The following is a 19,435-nucleotide window of genomic DNA, read 5'->3' as shown; positions in this document are numbered from 1 at the left end:
AGAATGGTACAGTGTTGGCATAGAATGCCTACAAAAACCAAACGGCTTAATCAGTTGATATCTTAATGCATGACTTAGGGAAGCGGGATGATCTTCCTCTCAGCTCTGAGCAAGTTAACTAGCCGACAATAATCATTCCGACGAACTCGCTCCAAGTTTTTCTCTCCAAAACTAGTAACATAAATCAAAATTTGTATTATTGTCACCTTCCAATATGTACATCATATTCATCCTTGCTGCCCTTTACAATAAATCTCTCTTCATCTAACAGATACAATCAGAAGTTAACACGGTACTACTGAATACGTAGATCACTTGCTATTCCTCAACTAAGAATGTATCAGACTCTGCCACAGAAAGACCAAAGAATGTTTAAAAGTACATAACTTGCTCTCCATCTGAGGCGCACAGAGATAGCTTACAAAAATCAAAATGACATGCCCAGCTTATGAAGTTGTGTGAACATTTTTAATAAAGGAACCCACAAACAACGTAATGAAAGCTAACTAAGCTTTACATAACCGCTAATAACACCTCTTATTAAGCCGGCCGGAGTAGCCAAGCGGTTCTAGGCGCTACATTCCGGAATCGCGCGACCGCTACGGTCGCAGGTTCGAATCCTGCCTCGGGCATGGATGTGTGTGATGTCCTTAGGTTAGTTAGGTTTAAGTAGTTCTAAGTTCTAGGGGACTTATGACCTCAGCAGTTGAGTCCGATAGTGTTCAGAGCCATTTGAACCATTTGAATCTCTTATTAACCCCCACTTCCTGGAGTGCTTTGTTTTGAAATACGAAATTAACAGCTCAATAGGTATATAATCGTCAATTGCCAGCTAACGTAATTACCAGCCTTATCGATGTAGAATTGCATTAAGCATTACATTACTTTGCCTAGCGAGCCAAGTTCTAAATTTTGCGTGAAGAAAATTATAATTTTCCTGTGATACTCTACTGAAATTTGCAAACAAACGTCTCCTGTCACTTTATTTCTCACAGTGCGCGTAGTACCTCTGTTATTTAGATCTTATTTTACCCTCAGCCATCTTTCGTTTTCTTTTTGTGCCTCCTATCATAAAATGAATGCAGCAAAAACTGCCGAGGAAATAACTGGGTGTATAGCAGATGGATTTAAAGAATTTCAAAGGTTTCAAGGTTGTAATTTCAATTCTTGTGTGTGTCTACAATTTGAGTTTTCCAATTTATTGTTAGTTTTTTTTAGATATATGAAGATGGTGTGTGTTCTCTCGGACATGTCCGAGAGAACGGACACCATCTTCATATACATAGTTAAGGCTCACTGGCCATTTGACCATCTTCTGTGCAGATGCACACACATTGCCTGAACTCTTACGGGAAATCGGTAAAGCCGCGAGTAATGAGTGTAATGTGCAACGGCACTACGAATATAGTGCGGGGCAATAAGTTGGGAGGCATGCCAGAGATAAGTCCCTGCAGTCGCACTATCTTCTGTGTTCTCGGTGGCTCAGATGGATAGAGCGTCTGCCATGTAAGTGGAGATCCCGGGTTCGAGTGCCGGTCGGGGCAAACACTTTCAACTGTCCTCGTTGACATATGTCAACGCCTGTATGCGGCTAAGGGTATTCATTTCATTATATTGATTTAATTGTAAGTTTTTACTAGATTTTCGCCTCGCTTTATTTAATTCAAAACAAGGGTGCTGATGATCTCACTGATTAGTGCTATAACCCATAAATTATCGTCTCCATTGAGCTGTAAGGCATAGATTGGGCACGAGAGCCCGCATGCCTGCTGACAATTCTTTGCACTGATTTTTGCGTAAGGGTTTTTTTTACCACGCTTCTGTTCTCGTGTACAAGGATAGAAGCATCCTGTGGACCTAACTTATTTATAGCAGGCAGAGAGGTATTCGAAGAGTTATTTTTCCCGCCCTCCTTAGGCGATTTAACGGGAAGATAAGAACGTGAGCTACGTGCCCTCTGCCGTGCAGTTCACGATTGTTTGCAAAGTATCTGGGTAGATGTAGGTCGGAATCCGTAGCCTAGGTCATTAACGCAAGCCTGCGCGCTGGCACCCGACTCGGAGATACGCCAGTTCGATTCCGGGTCGTGGAAAATTTTAACCGCGTTTCGCAGGCAAGCGGAACAGGGGTGGTGGCATAAAATTCATGTGTCAACATCCTGGATTAATCTGCAAACCTCCCCGCAGTGTCTCATGAAGTGGAATCATGTATCACTGTTGATGATTGTCTGTCCATCGGATGGGGACTTTTCAGCTCGGCAGCTCCTTTAGTGCTATTCGAGAGAAACAGGCACCGGGTTTCCCGCTCTCCCTTCTCTTGATCTACGATAGCACAAAGCCAAGTACTCATCATAGTCATTCAGACGACAGAGACGTTCACTTGACGCTTCATAGCTGGTCGGAGGAAGGCACTGGCAAACCTCATACACTAACGACCTTGCCTTGAGCTGCGGCGAAGAATTTCTGCATCTGCTTACCTGCTCTAATTCCCTGACTATGGTACTACTTTGTCTCTGATGTAGATGCAGGACGAGTTCAAATGGCTCAGAGCACTATGCGACTTAACTTCTAAGGTCATCAGTCCTCGAGAACTTATAACTTCTTAAACCCAAATAACCTAAGGACATCACACACATCCGTGCCCGAGGCAGGATTCGAACCTGCGACCGTAGTGGTCACGCGGTTCCAGATTGTATTGCCTGTAACCGCTCGGCCACCCCGACCGGCGCAGGACTAGTGTAAACAATGTTCCGAGGCGTTCTAGTCGAAGCTGTACAGAGAAATGTTTGTTGTGTTCTGCCACACCTCTGTAAATAAAGGCGTGTGATTGCTGGAGAGAGAAGTGAACGGAGTGTAGCTCCGCAGTTCTGTCTTGACGTCACATCAGTCCTCTGCTACCTCTCCTTGTTCTTTACGGCAACTGGCTTTGCCTGCACTGCACCCCAGGACCTAGTGCGAATATATGTGACGTTACTGCAACCTCGCATGTTTGATGACAATAAGGTCTCTCTGAAACGCTTTTCTGTCAGTAATCGCCTCCGGACGATGCAGTGGCACGAGCTTGGTAACACGCTTGTATGTCGTTCAGCAACTTGTTTGGCATGACAAAGAGAACCTCTGCCTCTATCGTTAAGGCCACGCAGCTGTCATGTCAGTTTCATCGCACGACTTTTCCCTCTATGTGATCAACGGCCAGGCTCTGATCTGACTGACAGCAAACGGCTTCTGTGTGAAGCTGTTATTCACTTCATCAAATCTTGATGGACTGCTACGTGACGCGCATTAAATGTTACTTTGATATCATTCTACCCTGCTGTAAGGTATTTCATAAGGGACGACGGCATGTTCATCCACGAAGAAGAACGCTTAGCACAATTCATCTCCATCGAACATATTTGTACGTCATATACATTTGTTTCATAATAGACTGAAACATGGACATCCATTTATACATAAATACGCCATATATAGTTACAGCATAATAGTAAATTGTAGCGTAAGTTCTAGAACAAACACCAACCAACATACGGATAAAACAATATATTTTTATTGTATAATATTAGAAAAATTGTACAGACATTGCAGGATCACTTGAAAATGCCAACAATTGCCGAAACGAGTCCTGTCCTGATGAAAATATAACGTGTTAATAAGATGTCAATTGCAGCATGAACCTGAAGAATATTTGTAATACTGTATATCGCACTGCAAATGATGCCTCGAGAACAGTTTCACTGGAAGTTACCACACACTTTTCTTATTTGTTTTAAGGAAACCGTGTAAACGTTAATCCAATAATCTCAGTCACTTACTTTTCTCTGTAGAGGTTCCTTTAAAAGGATCAGCAAGGAGGATGAAGCCCGCTTGGCCCAATTCTCAAATGACTTAACGGGCCACGATTCTTCATCAATTCAGGATGGTTATTAAGAAAAGTGTCATATATTTCCGCAGGAGGTGTTATTGGTGGAAATTTAGAAGAAAAATAGAATACATAAATACTTGTATACAGCTGTGAAAGTTGAACCTGCTGAGCCTGATGCTTAACAAATCTTTGAACAATCAGAATCAGAATCAGAAGTAGATTTTTCGATTGATCATTTGACACTAAGACTCAAATTTAGTCATAAGCAGTGAACAAAAATGAAAATATACAAACAAAACCTACATATTCTTCCATATAGTCCTAAGAAAATTAACAATTTATGAAGGTGAATGCCTGTATCTTTGAACAATCAGAATCAGAAGTAGATTTTTCGATTGATCATTTCACACTAAGACTCAAATTCAGTCATAAGCAGTGAACAAAAATGAAAATATACAAACAAAACCTACATATTCTTCCATATAGTCCTAAGAAAATTAACAATTTATGAAGGTGAATGCCTGTAGTAAACAAAAGACGAAAAGCAGATTGACGGAGGAGGTAACCCATACTCCGCACAGTCCTCAAAATTTCCGATGATACTCGATCAATTTTGGGATACGAAAATAGGATGTAGTTCATGGCAAAGTCCTTAGAAGCAGCGCATTTAAATGTGAGTACGTAACAAAATATGTTAAATAGATTTCTAATCCCATTCGGATCTCAAGATGGTAGCATATAGTTCTATTTACGACAGTCATAGTTGACTCTGCTATATAACTATACTCTTTTGTATAAAACAAGCTTAGAGAAAATTCTTTTTATCTTTGTAGCATAGGCGTATCTTTTCACAGCTTCTCACGAAGCTGCCATACATGAAAAAACCAGTTGTTTGCATTTGCACAGCAATACGAAATTTCGCTAGTCTTGACTTTCAGCTTTAGAGCCTCTTTCTTTCAGAAACGTTTCAACGCGAACATTGTCGAACATCGTATTATTGCACTCGTTTCTTCAAGAGATTTTGAATGCCGGTCGACGCAAGAATTAACGGAATTACGTACTTCCCTACATTATCATTTACTATAAACCTCTTTTCGATATATTGCACTGCTCACGCAATAAACGAGGTGCGAGCTTTAGATAGTTCTTGTAGTCCTGTACTGCCGTCTCAGTCTATGAACATTACCAAACGCTGTATTATTGCACTAGTTTTTAAGAGATTTTGAACGCCGTTAAAATTACATACCTCTCTGCGTTATCTTCTACCGTAAACCACTTTTCTATATCTTGAAACGTTCATGTAGTAAGAAAAGTGAAAGCTTTAGGTATTTCTTCCTCTCCTGTACTGTCGATTCAGTCTCTCTAAACGAAGCAACCACCAAACAAACTGGTGTAGTGGTTTACACAAAAAGGTCACTATCGACAGGGGCATTGTTCGAAGCCCAGTCCAGAAATCTGAATTTATATGTTCTTGCTTTCCTTTCTTACTTCAAGCCAACTCTATTACTGTTCATTGCAACAAGGTCATCTCCTAGTTCCAGCTCTTCGTTGCTATTTTGTGCGTCTCCTACCCTTCATTGCCACCATTTCGACGACATTTTAAACTGAAATCTTCTTTCTCCTACAACAAAATCGAGAGAAAACTTGAAATCATAGAACTTTTGTTATCCTCACAACAGGTTTTCCCGATCGCTGTATTAGAGAACACTTCTATTTTAGGCATTTACGTCCGCCAATTGCAAGGTGATTCTTAATGTTTACTCTTGAGTAATTTATGATTGCGACTTGATATACCTATGATAAGTGCTAATATACATTTTTTGAAAATCATTGAACACAACTGTAATCAGATATATTTCTTTCTATCACACATTAGCAGTATCATTTTCATTTCAATAAATATTTAAGAATAATCTAAAGAAAACTAATACTCATAAAAGAAATCCACCGAAAACGCAAAACAAATTCGTATTTGTAGAACGTCATACGTCCACGCTACTTAGAAAACATAGGACAGAAGATAATTACACTTTCTAAAGAACACATCAATGTATTGTACTTTAAAAATTTAAAGAAATACATTGTTATTACACTAGTTGCCAGTAACTTTGTCTCACTATAAAATGACTGTGATTCAGTAAAATTTGTAATACCGATTTTTTAAATCTTAACGTAATGAGGAGGAAGATTTGCAACACGGATCTCGGCGAGCTATTACGAAGTATAATCACTGGAAATCACACAATTCCTTCTTCTGAGAAATCTAAGATAACTTAGCTTGTGGAAAAAAAATGGTTCAAATGGCTCTGAGCACTATGGGACTCAACATCTGTGGTCATAAGTCCCCTAGAACTTAGAACTACTTAAACCTAACTAACCTAAGGACATCACACACATCCATGCCCGAGGCAGGATTCGAACCTGCGACCGTAGCGGTCACGCGGTTCCAGACTGAAGCGCCTTTAACCGCACGGCCACACCGGCCGGCCTTAGCTTGTGGAAATTTAATTAGTTATAGGCTCCGTAGATCATCTGAATGAGGGTTTTTTTTTGTCGAAATGGCGTGGAATGAGTAAGTTGAGAGGAAGTGTATTCATGATTAGTTTTAACATTAACAAACATATCTTTTTTCCATTCCTACTCATATACAAACACTTGGAAACTAGTTTTCTTTAACAAAGGCTGACAAATTCTAAATTACGGATGGGAAAACCGACTGGTTGAACCCAGTGCTGGTATTTCAGTTCTGAATAACCGGTACTTTTCGGCACCTGTTTGGTCTTAGTAACAACAGGTGTTTTTCTTATTTTTTGCTAGTAACCGAGTTACACGACGTTAACACGACGAATAGACCATCTTCATCATTTTCACCCTTTCGCACTAACTATTCGTAACGCTCAAATAGTGGTATGATTCCGGACTACTATATTATTTTTGAGCAGAATTTCAGGAAATTGGAATCAGTAGGAGAATTCTGGAAATTTTTGGGTACATTCCACCACTTATCATTTTTCGAGAAAACTGTGGACGGACTGCGTTTTCTTTTATTCTTATATTTAATTTAATATTTTGATTATAATTATCTTGAAACTGAGAGAATAAAAATTTTTCGATCTTTGTTCAATTTCTACGTTTACTATAGGAAATAACAGAAATAAAACACCTGAAGTCGGTTATTTCTCAAACTGATTATTTTGAGCGGTTTTAAGAGGTTAAACTGGCACGAAAAAAAACATAGATAATGGAAAACCGATAGTTTGAGCTGTAGCTGCCACCCTCGTCTTAAATAAAAATTAATCTATGGAGTACAAGGAGCTGTCCAGATTAAATGAATTTAGGCTAGATTTAAAAGCCTGCTTTAGCACTTCTCAGAAATTTCTCGTTGTTGGCGAAATGCTAACAAAATTTGTTTATGAATACCGAAATCCTTTCTGAGGTTCTGACATCTTTAATAATGAGTAATGAAGGTATTTTTTCCTTGTAGTATTTGAAGAAAGACAGCACTTTCTTTCCAGACTGTGATGACGCCTTTCATCATCAAATATTTATATTGTGACGGTGCAGTTAAATACATAAACCCTTGAAGAGGTGTCTACAAGACGACTGTGGGCTAATGTCACATTATTTTCATATTCGCTTTGTGCAATCAGAGTATTCATTCTAAATGATAAACTAGAAAAGTCATTACAACACCATTATAGTCGAAAAGAGTGTCAATTCTTCTTGACAAATGTCTGTTGGATAATTTACGTAAATAAGAAATGGGAGTGGGCACAAAATTGCACCTTGTGGACTCCATTCATGATTTCTTGCCAGCCATTAAAATTTGCCCTCCTTCCACTACTGTTTCAATTAATATTTTTGCATTCTGTTTGTCATGTATGATTTAGACAAGCTGCTTCCAAAAGCATCAATTTCCTAAAACTTAAGTCTTTTTAAGAGAGTAACACGATCTTTCTAGTTGAACTCCTTGGAAATATTACAAAAAGTACAACCCGCCGATGCTTTATTATGTATTGCTAATAACGTTTGGTGAGCGGATGTATAAACAGCGTTCTCAGTCGAGCCACTGAAATCCAAAATGTGAGTACTAAGTAAATTGTTTCAAGTTACATATCAGTCTAGTCTTACGCGCGTTCTCAAATACTTCGGAAAAAGACGTCTATAAAGGAAAAAGACGTCAGTAAAAGAAGTGAACGATAATTATTTAAATTTTGTTAATCGCTCTTCTTATTAAGTAGTTTAACAATGGCATGTTTTACTCTGTCTGGAAATACTCCCCGTGCCAGTGATACATTATGTATTTAATTAAGGACATTACTTTGAATAGATCTTAAGAATTCTATTGGAAATTCTATCAACACCACAAAAGCTTATATTGTGGAGAACTTTTTTAATTCTATTAATTTCACTTAAGGACGTTGTGATACTCCTAGTCGTTCATAGTTTTGTGGAATGACACTTATAATGTATTCTGTTGCTTCTTCATTTTAACCATTTAATCTTATTCTTTTGTGCTACATTTAGAAAGTTATTACTAAAAATACTCACAACTTGTGAGCCATCAGTCAAAACCTCGTTTCCTTGTTTAATTGTATCTTGTGGACGTACATTTTGTCCTTTCTTTCTTTTGTTTGACAATATTCCATATAATACACTCCTGGAAATGGAAAAAAGAACACATTGACACCGGTGTGTCAGACCCACCATACTTGCTCCGGACACTGCGAGAGGGCTGTACAAGCAATGATCACACGCACGGCACAGCGGACACACCAGGAACCGCGGTGTTGGCCGTCGAATGGCGCTAGCTGCGCAGCATTTGTGCACCGCCGCCGTCAGTGTCAGCCAGTTTGCCGTGGCATACGGAGCTCCATCGCAGTCTTTAACACTGGTAGCATGCCGCGACAGCGTGGACGTGAACCGTATGTGCAGTTGACGGACTTTGAGCGAGGGCGTATAGTGGGCATGCGGGAGGCCGGGTGGACGTACCGCCGAATTGCTCAACACGTGGGGCGTGAGGTCTCCACAGTACATCGATGTTGTCGCCAGTGGTCGGCGGAAGGTGCACGTGCCCGTCGACCTGGGACCGGACCGCAGCGACGCACGGATGCACGCCAAGACCGTAGGATCCTACGCAGTGCCGTAGGGGACCGCACCGCCACTTCCCAGCAAATTAGGGACACTGTTGCTCCTGGGGTATCGGCGAGGACCATTCGCAACCGTCTCCATGAAGCTGGGCTACGGTCCCGCACACCGTTAGGCCGTCTTCCGCTCACGCCCCAACATCGTGCAGCCCGCCTCCAGTGGTGTCGCGACAGGCGTGAATGGAGGGACGAATGGAGACGTGTCGTCTTCAGCGATGAGAGTCGCTTCTGCCTTGGTGCCAATGATGGTCGTATGCGTATTTGGCGCCGTGCAGGTGAGCGCCACAATCAGGACTGCATACGACCGAGGCACACAGGGCCAACATCCGGCATCATGGTGTGGGGAGCGATCTCCTACACTGGCCGTACATCACTGGTGATCGTCGAGGGGACACTGAATAGTGCACGGTACATCCAAACCGTCATCGAACCCATCGTTCTACCATTCCTAGACCGGCAAGGGAACTTGCTGTTCCAACAGGACAATGCACGTCCGCATGTATCCCGTGCCACCCAACGTGCTCTAGAAGGTGTAAGTCAACTACCCTGGCCAGCAAGATCTCCGGATCTGTCCCCCATTGAGCATGTTTGGGACTGGATGAAGCGTCGTCTCACGCGGTCTGCACGTCCAGCACGAACGCTGGTCCAACTGAGGCGCCAGGTGGAAATGGCATGGCAAGCCGTTCCACAGGACTACATCCAGCATCTCTACGATCGTCTCCATGGGAGAATAGCAGCCTGCATTGCTGCGAAAGGTGGATATACACTGTACTAGTGCCGACATTGTGCATGCTCTGTTGCCTGTGTCTATGTGCCTGTGGTTCTGTCAGTGTGATCATGTGATGTATCTGACCCCAGGAATGTGTCAATAAAGTTTCCCCTTCCTGGGACAATGAATTCACGGTGTTCTTATTTCAATTTCCAGGAGTGTAGTATCCATCTGATTATCTGCAGTTTGAATTTATGTCATATTTCTGGACATTTTCTAACTTTCTTTAGAATATGACTATTTTTTTGTAGAATGCAAACTAACAATGGATCTTTACTTCTTCTGACCTGTATACAATTTCCCTCTATCTTCTAGAACAACAAATTAAGTCGCAAACATATTTCAACACGGTATAAAATTTTCGATACAAATTTTCCCCTATTGACTTGATATTTGCTTACTTTTGAAAAACAGCAGCTCTTTGAACAAGTATTAATGCTATCGATAAGGTAAATTACTTTTAAGCTAGTTAACTAGAGTAGAAATGGTTCTATATTTGAAGCCCAAAATAATTTTTTCAATACAGGCCTTATCCAGACCAGATTGCTTTCCATTCTTGTACCTGTTAGCAGGCTACTTTAATTATTCAACTGTAACTAGCGTGCAAATTATGGTATGCCGTTCTTGGTACACCTTCATGTTATATGGTGTTTGGTTTCGGCTTAAAGACGTTTCACTTCTGAGTTCTGGATGGCGAACAACATGATGAGGTACAACAGGGTGAAGAAGTTTATTTGAGACACTGTTAAGACGACTTAATAACTATTTACAGATGTTTTACTTACCTACGACATTATTTTGGTCTATCGGGTTTATCAAGTGTTATCACTTTACTTCACAAATATCTCATAACCAGTATTAATAATTTGGTGAGTAAAGTATGGTTATCGAATTACTTGTATCAACTGTTCTAGGAAACACTTCACCACCTCAACAAATCGATCGGTATACTGCACAAGGTTAACTGAACCCATATTTTTCCACCACTGTTGTTAAAAAAGGAAAAAAAAGGAAAAAAGGAGATTGCTCCAATAGTAGTGTTTAAGGTCATGTCGCTACTAAGGGATGATAGGCGTGTATGCCATGTGGCCGACACCAACAAGAGTCGGCTAATGTTGCAGGGAGGGATCATCTTACTACTGCCATTTCGAGGTATCTGGTATCAAGTACTCAATCAGCACGCAAATGTCAACTACTTAAACGTACATTTAAGCGTACTGATCTGTTTATAGGAAACACACTTTAATGGCCCCCAGGATTCGGCCTAACTATATTCATGATACGTCACCACGCTCCATTAGAGAAGGAGATAGGGAAGGGGAGAAAAGTAAATGGTGTAGGATATTCCCTCCGCCATATAGTTTGAAGTAGCTAAAATGTGGGTGTAGATGTAGAACCTTGCTGTTTGCATTCCCTTTGGAGAGTTTAAAAGAGTCTTTAATAGCATTTTTTAAAAATTTTATCATCGGTTTAGATCTATACTACCGGAAAACATTAGTACTCATGGAAACACGACATCGAATTTGATCCGATGACGATATATGCCACTTGGAAGATAGTGGATGTACTGATAAGGGTTGCAGCGTCGCTCTTCAAGAGGCAGCGTAGTGGCAGAGCTACCCGAACGCCATTTTTGTCTTCCCCTTAGTGGGGAAGGCTCACAGCCAGAAGGCTCGGTGTGGTGCAAACGTGTGAAGCAAGTAGGGAACCATACCGTGCAGACAGACTCCTGTTTCCTACAGGCAAACCATTGAGTTTGAAAGGGGCCTAATTGTGGCTTTCCGAGTGGCAGGACGGTCCTTTCGAAGAATTGTCACCCAAGTTGGACCCGCAGTGTCACTCGTGCAACGACGCTGGTATCAGTGGTCACGTTTACATTCTGACGCCCGTAGTATTGTCGTATTTTAAAGACAGCAATGGCAGATCGTACAGCTACCACAGTACAGATAAGAGGGCTTGAGAGCTCAGATTTGTCAAGACGAACTGTAGCAGACCGGTTATTAGGAAAGGGTCCCGTCTTCCACCCACACCACAGCACCGACGTGCACGGCCCGATTGGTGCCATCAGAGGATCATTTGGAGTGGCACGCCGCGTTTTCAGCGATGAAAGCAGGTTTTACCTGCGTGCAAGCGAAGGTCTTTTGCACGTACGATGTTGACCTGCTGAGCGCTGTCTCGTAGAGTTCATTCATCCAAGACACACTGGTCCTATCTGACCCCATCCTAGGCCTTCTTGTCTGGGGTGCGATAAAATACAATACTCGTTCATCTTTGCTGTTTCTGGAGGGGACACTATCCAGCCTTCGGTACGTGCAGAATGTAGTTAGACCTGTTCTTTTGCTGTTCTTGCAACGGGTAGGTGATGTGTTGTTCCAGTGAAACCCAACCTGCTCTGCGAGACTCGCAGTAACCTTCCTGCCCAGCACGATCTCCGAACTTGTCTCCAGTCGACGTAGTGGAGAGAAGTAATGGGCAGAAGTGACTTGCGTTACTAGTCAGCCGACATCTTTTATAGAACTACGTGAACGGGTCGAGCAGGCGTGACATAATGTATCCCAGATCACTATTTGGCATTTTTTACGATCGAGAGAATTCCAAAGAGAGTGCCTTGTACTAAAATGCATGTTGCAGCATGGGTCGATACCTTGTACCTCAGAACCGCTTGCGCTATTGATCTGTAAAAGCAATCATTTGATGTACCCCATATGTTGCAAAGTTAGCTCTTGAGTTAATTGGAAACCCATAAAAGTTGTACTAATTTTTTTGCGGTTGTGTATATGATCATCAACAGCGAGCAACGTATAGTGATGATGACCCTATAGTACGGGTAATTTGTGTTTGTGTATCATACAGTTCTACTACTCCTTGACGATGTTTATACACATAAGATACATTAGTCACATGGAAGTTTTCCGAGAAATATTATGCTGTTATCAGTTTTCTTTTGTCTATCATAGTTTATTTATAAACAATAATTTTTAAGGTTTTCCTCCGTTTCTGGATTTATATGTGTAAATATTCACAAACAATTTAAATTATGCAATCAATAATTTCTATATATCTAAAGTTTACAGTAGTGCTGCTACTTTTAATGCGTCTCTATTTATTTAGTAAGGAATGATGCTTTAAATTGTGCAAATCCACTCTTCGCCTTCTCATTTCAATATGTCAATAATTTCAATGAATTGATCATCGCAGTGCGATACAGTTTTACGAGATGTATCCGTAGATCCCCGTTTGTTGCAATCGCATGATTCAATGAATTGATCATCGCAGTGCGATACAGTTTTACGAGATGTATCCGTAGATCCCTGTTTGTTGCAATCGCATGATTCATTGGTGGATATTCGCTTTTACAGTTCAGTAATTTAACTTATATTAACTTATGAACTAATGCGGATATCGAAGCGCGTGTTCACACGCGTAATCATCCATCTTTTCCGCTTCAGTTGAGCCTACCGCCTCTTCAGTGACAAGTATGTTCCAATATTTATTAATTTTGAGGTAAGCTTTAATTTTGCACTAGACGCGAAAAACGGTCATAACAATCATTATGCTGCCCAACGGTAGGGTTTTTCCGGTTACGCGGTCATCTTAGCGGCCTGTGGAAGTCAAGGGACAACCCCATCTGTGGAGCATAGTGTGAAACTGGTCCTCCACGTGATCCTGTCAAGCTGATTTCAGCTGTCAACACCAATATGACCCGATCTTAGCCGCTGCCTGTGCGTCCACGGTCTAATGTTTTTGACTGAATAAAGTGTCTCTTCCCTTTGCAATAGGCTGTCATGTTACACCATCTTGGTTGCTACAATGCTATTTTATATTTTATACACTGGTCTAGCAAGGCAGGTACACTATGTGATCAAAAGTATCCGGACAACCCCAAAAACATACGGTTCTCATATTAGGTGCATTATGCTGTCGCCTACTTCCGATTGCTCCATGTCAGCGACCTTAGTAGTCATTAGACATCGTGAGACAGCAAAATGCGGCGCTCCGTGGAACTTACGACTTCGAACGTGGTCAGGTGATTGGGTGTCACTTGTGTCATACGTCTGTACTCGAGGTTCCCGCGCTCTTAAACATCCCTAGGTCCACTGTTTCCGACGTGATAGTGAAGTGGAAACCTGAAGTGACACGTACAGCATAAAAGCGTGAAGGCCGACCTCGTCTGTTGATCGACAGAGACCGCCGACGCTTGAGGGTCGTAATGTGTAGTAGGTAGACATCTATCCAGACCGTCACGCAGGAACTCCAGACTGCATCAGGATCCACTGCAAGTTAGGCGGGAGGTGAGAAAACTTAGATTTCATCGTTGAGCGGCTGCTCATAAGCCACACATCAGCCGGCCGGTAAATGCCAAAAGACACCTCGCTTGGTGTAAGGAGCGTGAACATTGGACGACTGAACAGTGGAAAAACGTTGTGTGGAGTGATGAATCACGGTACACAATGTGGCGATCTGATGGCAGGGTGTGGGTATGGCGAATGCCAGGTGAACGTCATCTACCAGCGTGTGTAGTGCCAACAGCAAAATTCGGAGGTAGTGCTGTTATGTGGTCATGTTTTTCGTGGAGGGGGTTTACACCCTTGTTTTGCGTAGCACTATCATAGCACAGGCCTGCACTGATTTTTAAGCACCTTCTTGCTTACCACTATTGAACAGCAATTCGGGGATGGTGATTACATCTTTCAACAAGATCGAGCGCCTGTTCGTAGTGTACGGGCTGTGGCGGACTGGTTACACGACAATAACATCCCTGTAATGGACTGGCCTGCACAGAGTCCTGACCTCCATCCTACACAACACTTTTGGGATGTTGTGGGATGCCGACTTCGTGCCATGCCTCACCGACCGACATAGATACCTCTCCTCAGTGCAGCACTCTGAAAAGAATGGGCTGCTCTTCCCCAAGAAACCTTCCAGCACCCGATTGAGTGGAAGCTGTCATCAAGGTGGGCCAACACCATACTGAATTCCAGCATTAGCGATGAAGGGCGCCACGAACTTGTAAATCATTTTAAGCCAGGTGTCTGGATCCTTTTTATCACATACTGTATGTCTGATGATGATCTTATAGATCAAAACCGACTCAAATGGGAAAGATTGTTGAGATTAAATTCTAGGAATATTAAACATCACGTCACATTTCACCATCGCTGCTGATGTTGCAGGTGAGCACACAGAAGCGATGCAGGGCGCCGGGTCCACGTCAACGGCTGTTCGGCTGTGGGGGCAGCCGACGCCTGCGCTTCTGGGCGTCGCCGTTTCCTGCTGGTGGCGCTCCTGGGTGTCAGCCACAGCCTCCTGAGACGTCGAGGTCTTCACCGACGGCCCGCTGAGTCGGCCTGTGACTTGGAGTGGATGCTCGGCGCTTAGACTGACTTACTGTGAAAGACACTGCTGGTGGAATACTTTTGCCAGCTAGCCAACACTGACTTCACTGTCTATGACAGATCTCTGTCATGTCCTTTACTTGGCTTCTCGCGTGTGACATGACTGAAACACGAGCATCTCATTTCTTTGCTATATTTCTTAAATGTCCCACAGCAGCCTGATAACAATCATTTGTAACATGGAAAACAGTTGACTTGCAATTCTAAAGTGACCAGTGATTCACCTGCAACAGAAATTGTTACTACCTTTAAGTGCAGACAAGATTTGCATATTGACAAAAATGCATTACGAAATAAAAACTTTATTTGATCCTTTTCAGAAATACTCTGAATTGTGTTGATTGTTTCGAAACTTAAATCTGTGTAAACATATGAAACTATGGCTTAATGTTGATTGTTGAGTAGGTGTCTGTGAGTACGATAACAAGAAAAAAGTGAAGGAAGAGATTCGATCCTGTCAAATTAACTTGTCAAGATAACCTTGTACGTCTAAACAACACAGCTATGGTGACTGAGGTATGTCGCGGAATCGAAACGTCTTGATGATACACTTGCCTCCCTTTTTTTTATTCATTATTGAAAGACATGTATATTACAGCCTTGCTGGGACCTTTGTATAAGTAAATCCCTAGAAAATTGTGTCAGTGGCGGAATATTTTGGCTGTTAGGCAACACTAACTTCCCTATCTATTGGCAGACGTATTTCGCGTTATTTACTTGCATTCGTATTTGATAATACCGACAAATTTATTCTCGCAGTTCATTACAGTCTGTATTAATCATGGCACAGTAAGTTGAAACAGTGGTCTGTAAGTGTTAGTGCAAAAGTGAATTGTAATTTTAGAATTTGGAGAAAAATGACATACTGCCCTGACATTAAGAGACCGATTACGTTCTTTCATATTTTATAGCTTTTTATGACACAATCACATCATGTAACTGCAGAATCAGATGTAAATACAAAATATGCAGAATGAGATATTGCTTTTATGAATGAAGACCCATGCCAGTAGACAAAGGGATGATTTCACACCACATACAAGACCTCGAGCTCTACCTACCATTGCCTTCAGGGTTGCCGACAACGCAACGGAAACCGTTTGTAACATGTGCCTTCAGTTGTGATTTAATCCGTTCTTATCATAACGTAAATAGTCACATGACCACTAGAGTAGATGCACCAAACAGCTGCATATAATAAGTTATCTTAATTTACGACAGACCATTTCGGCTTTTTGCCATTTTCAAGTACGTCTGCATTGATGTGACGTCCATATTATGTCGTTAGTGGACTGTCATAACTGTCACTGTTTGAGAAAGATTGTAAACCATGTCAATATGTTGAAAATAAAATGTTAATTGCGATGTGACAGTGGTTTGACAGTTCCACTCTTACGACACTATATGTTTTCAACAAATTGACATTATTTACCATCTTGTTCACACAGTGACAGTTATAAGACAGGCCACTAACAACATAACTGGACGTCACATCAATCTATACGCACTTGAAAATGCCGATAAAACCGAAAGAGCCTGTCGTAGATAAAAATTACTTAGTACAAGCACCTATTTGATGCATCTATTCTAATAAACATGTCATTATCACACATATATTACGTTGCTGGCCCAAAAGATGAAAAATTAAGTAGATAGTTACTTCGCAGATTTTAAAGATATAGAAAATAAACAATTTTTCAGCCTTCAGTTGCAAGGTAATATTACCTTGCAACTGAAGGCTGAAAAAATTGTTTATTTTCTGTACACTTCACGGTTGCTGACGCGCTGCAGCATGTTAAAGATTTTACAGATATGTAATCGTTTTTTTGTTACCTATTTTTATCTATTGACAGTCTGTTTATGACCACCGGTTGGCCAAAAGCTATTGAAACAAAGTAATTATGTAATTTGCTCATGAAAATATAAAAATAAAAGAACATAATTATATAATGACCAGCCAAGGACTTGCTACAAAAATAGTTCCTAGCATTTATTTTAAATACAGTGTGCGTAGTGGCAGTGCAGAAGGCGTGACGAAACGGACACTTGTGTTAGAAAGTGTATCTGATAGTCTTGAAAATTCCTCTACAATGTGGTGATTGTTTCGAAACTAGTATCTGTACGCTAAACCTATCTTGTACAAATCACAGAACAAGGACCACTACTTTTTGGAACAAAACGAGCTGTCCGTGCTGAGGCGGTAACAGATAGTACTTATGGCAGCAATCAGAATCTGCAATTAATTTACAGACTCATATAATTCGTACCACCTGTTGTATCTTCAACGATGCTTTGTGTTAGTGTTGGTCTGGTGATTTGGAAAGAGCCCATCAAATAAGTACGAAGACTGTGCAGCATTTTTTGCTATTTGGAGTGTTTAAAATTGTACTTAGAATGTTGTCTTTCTAAATGAGTTTCGCTTCCAAAATATTTGCGTCGTAGTATATTCTTACTTCAGTTTCCTGATATCTATGGTATGTTCTCAAAATCATTACCACAATATGAGTAGCATTATTATACGAGTACATAAACGCACTGCGTTCAGCTATGAGAGGAATTACGATTAGCAGATGCTCTAGTTCGCAATCCTAGGCGGAACAAGCAATTGCTTGCCAAAGTCATATTCTAAAAATACTCAGTTCTGCTTACAGACAAGCAATTTAAATAACATACAAGGTTCGTTCAATAAGTAATGCTACACATTTCTTTTCTCCTGTAAGCAGGTTGGTTTTATTCATGATTCCAGTACACCATACTATTCTCCACTCTTTTGGCTACAAAAGCCTATTTTTCAACATAATCTGTGTTAAGAGCATCGGTCTTAAGCTAAATCATTGGGAGGACCTATATGCCCGCGTGGTACCACTCTACAGGTCGGCTTCGGAGTTAACGTTGTGCATCATCAGTAACTGCATCGAAAATGGTCACTATCATCCTCGTAACGCACAAGAATTTCCACTCAGATGATCCTTCGTTGCTCTTTATGCGGCGGGAAGCCATCGGAACACATGTATGAGTACCGAAAATGGAGGATAAGAGTGTCAGCACTTCCAACAGACACGGCCCGTTCAGCAACGATGATTGTGATTTGTCGACCACCCTGAATGAGAGTGTCCGAACCTTCCAACGTTGCAGGACTCACAGCTGTGTGGGGTCAGAGGTCAGACGGCAGATTGTAGAGCTTTGCGCCACCTTGCTTCCAGGTGTCCCTAGATATTCTGCAAGCGCCTATGACTATCTGCGATGCTCTAGTTTTCCGACTAAGGAAACTCATAGGCAGCTCTCTGCTTGGAACTCACATACGTTAGAGACGCCATTTTGATGGCTAAGTATAGTGCCGTCACCCGTCAGATCTTCATGAAACTACAGGGCTGAAGCAGGAATATTCCCTGATGCCACAGCAAATTACGCATTTTTTTCAACCCCAATTGGCTGAGAAATAAAACGTTGCATTACTTATTGAACGGGGCTCGTAGTTTTTTGAGCTGTAGTGTGGTACAACTTGCGTTTAAATACAACTCTAGTGAGAACTGAAGTAGACTCCTTACGAAATGAAGAGTATTTCTACATCTAAAATCAGAAACTGTTTTGAGAATTTTGTTTAGTAGAACGAGAAGAACCGTTGAGTCATTGTGTAACGTTTACTGTTTTTACAGACTTCCTCGCGATGTAACTTCGCATATGTAACTAAGGCATAACTGCAGATTGTTGTGAAGCAGTTTGTCAGCACAATAAAAGAAAATGCTAAGTTGAGAAGGGAGATGATATTAAAAAGAATGAAAGAAGACTTTCTATGATATAAAATAAACATTTCAACTTAATCTGTTGGCATCCAAATATTCCGCCTTAGGCGCAACTGTGACAGGGATATTTTATATTATATACGCATCTTCGAAGTGAAATTTTCTCTCTCTCTTCTGTTTTTCTGTAAAAGACATTGTCTACCTTCTCTAAGTTACAGTTTTGTTGAGATGTGTGTGTACCTTTATACGAGTAAATTTCTAGAAAGTTGTGTTTTGTATGGCTGTATTTTCATATCTGTAACAGAAATGACCAGTACAATAAACAACGTTAATAAGTCTTTTAAGTGACTGATTTGTCAGTTTTGAATAAATGTGTTTCCGGGAAAAGCGAGGTTGTCACCGTTGTGGCAATAATACATTTTGTTTCTTTCTTTGTGTATATGTTGGGTAATGTGCCACAAATGCCGACATATCCTTCTGCTCTGAATTGTAGAACAATATAATTTACTTACATTACAG

The 19,435-nt window shown here is 41.2% G+C and overlaps 1 protein-coding gene across 1 annotated transcript in view; it reads left to right on the top strand.

Annotated features, from left to right (window-relative positions):
* The window catches only part of LOC124622836 (lachesin-like), a 689,013-nt gene extending 673,515 nt beyond the window's left edge, over positions 1 to 15,498 (top strand). The window contains exon 6 of the mRNA XM_047148627.1: positions 14,952 to 15,498. Within this exon, the coding sequence (XP_047004583.1) occupies positions 14,952 to 15,088 (137 nt within the window). The 3' untranslated portion in view covers positions 15,089 to 15,498. The remainder of the gene's footprint in view (positions 1 to 14,951) is intronic.
* The last annotated feature ends 3,937 nt before the right edge of the window (positions 15,499 to 19,435 follow it).

This window comes from Schistocerca americana, chromosome 7, assembly GCF_021461395.2.
Source record: "Schistocerca americana isolate TAMUIC-IGC-003095 chromosome 7, iqSchAmer2.1, whole genome shotgun sequence".
Taxonomy (NCBI): Eukaryota; Metazoa; Arthropoda; class Insecta; order Orthoptera; family Acrididae; genus Schistocerca; species Schistocerca americana.
This window is presented reverse-complemented; position numbering and strand designations above follow the sequence as displayed.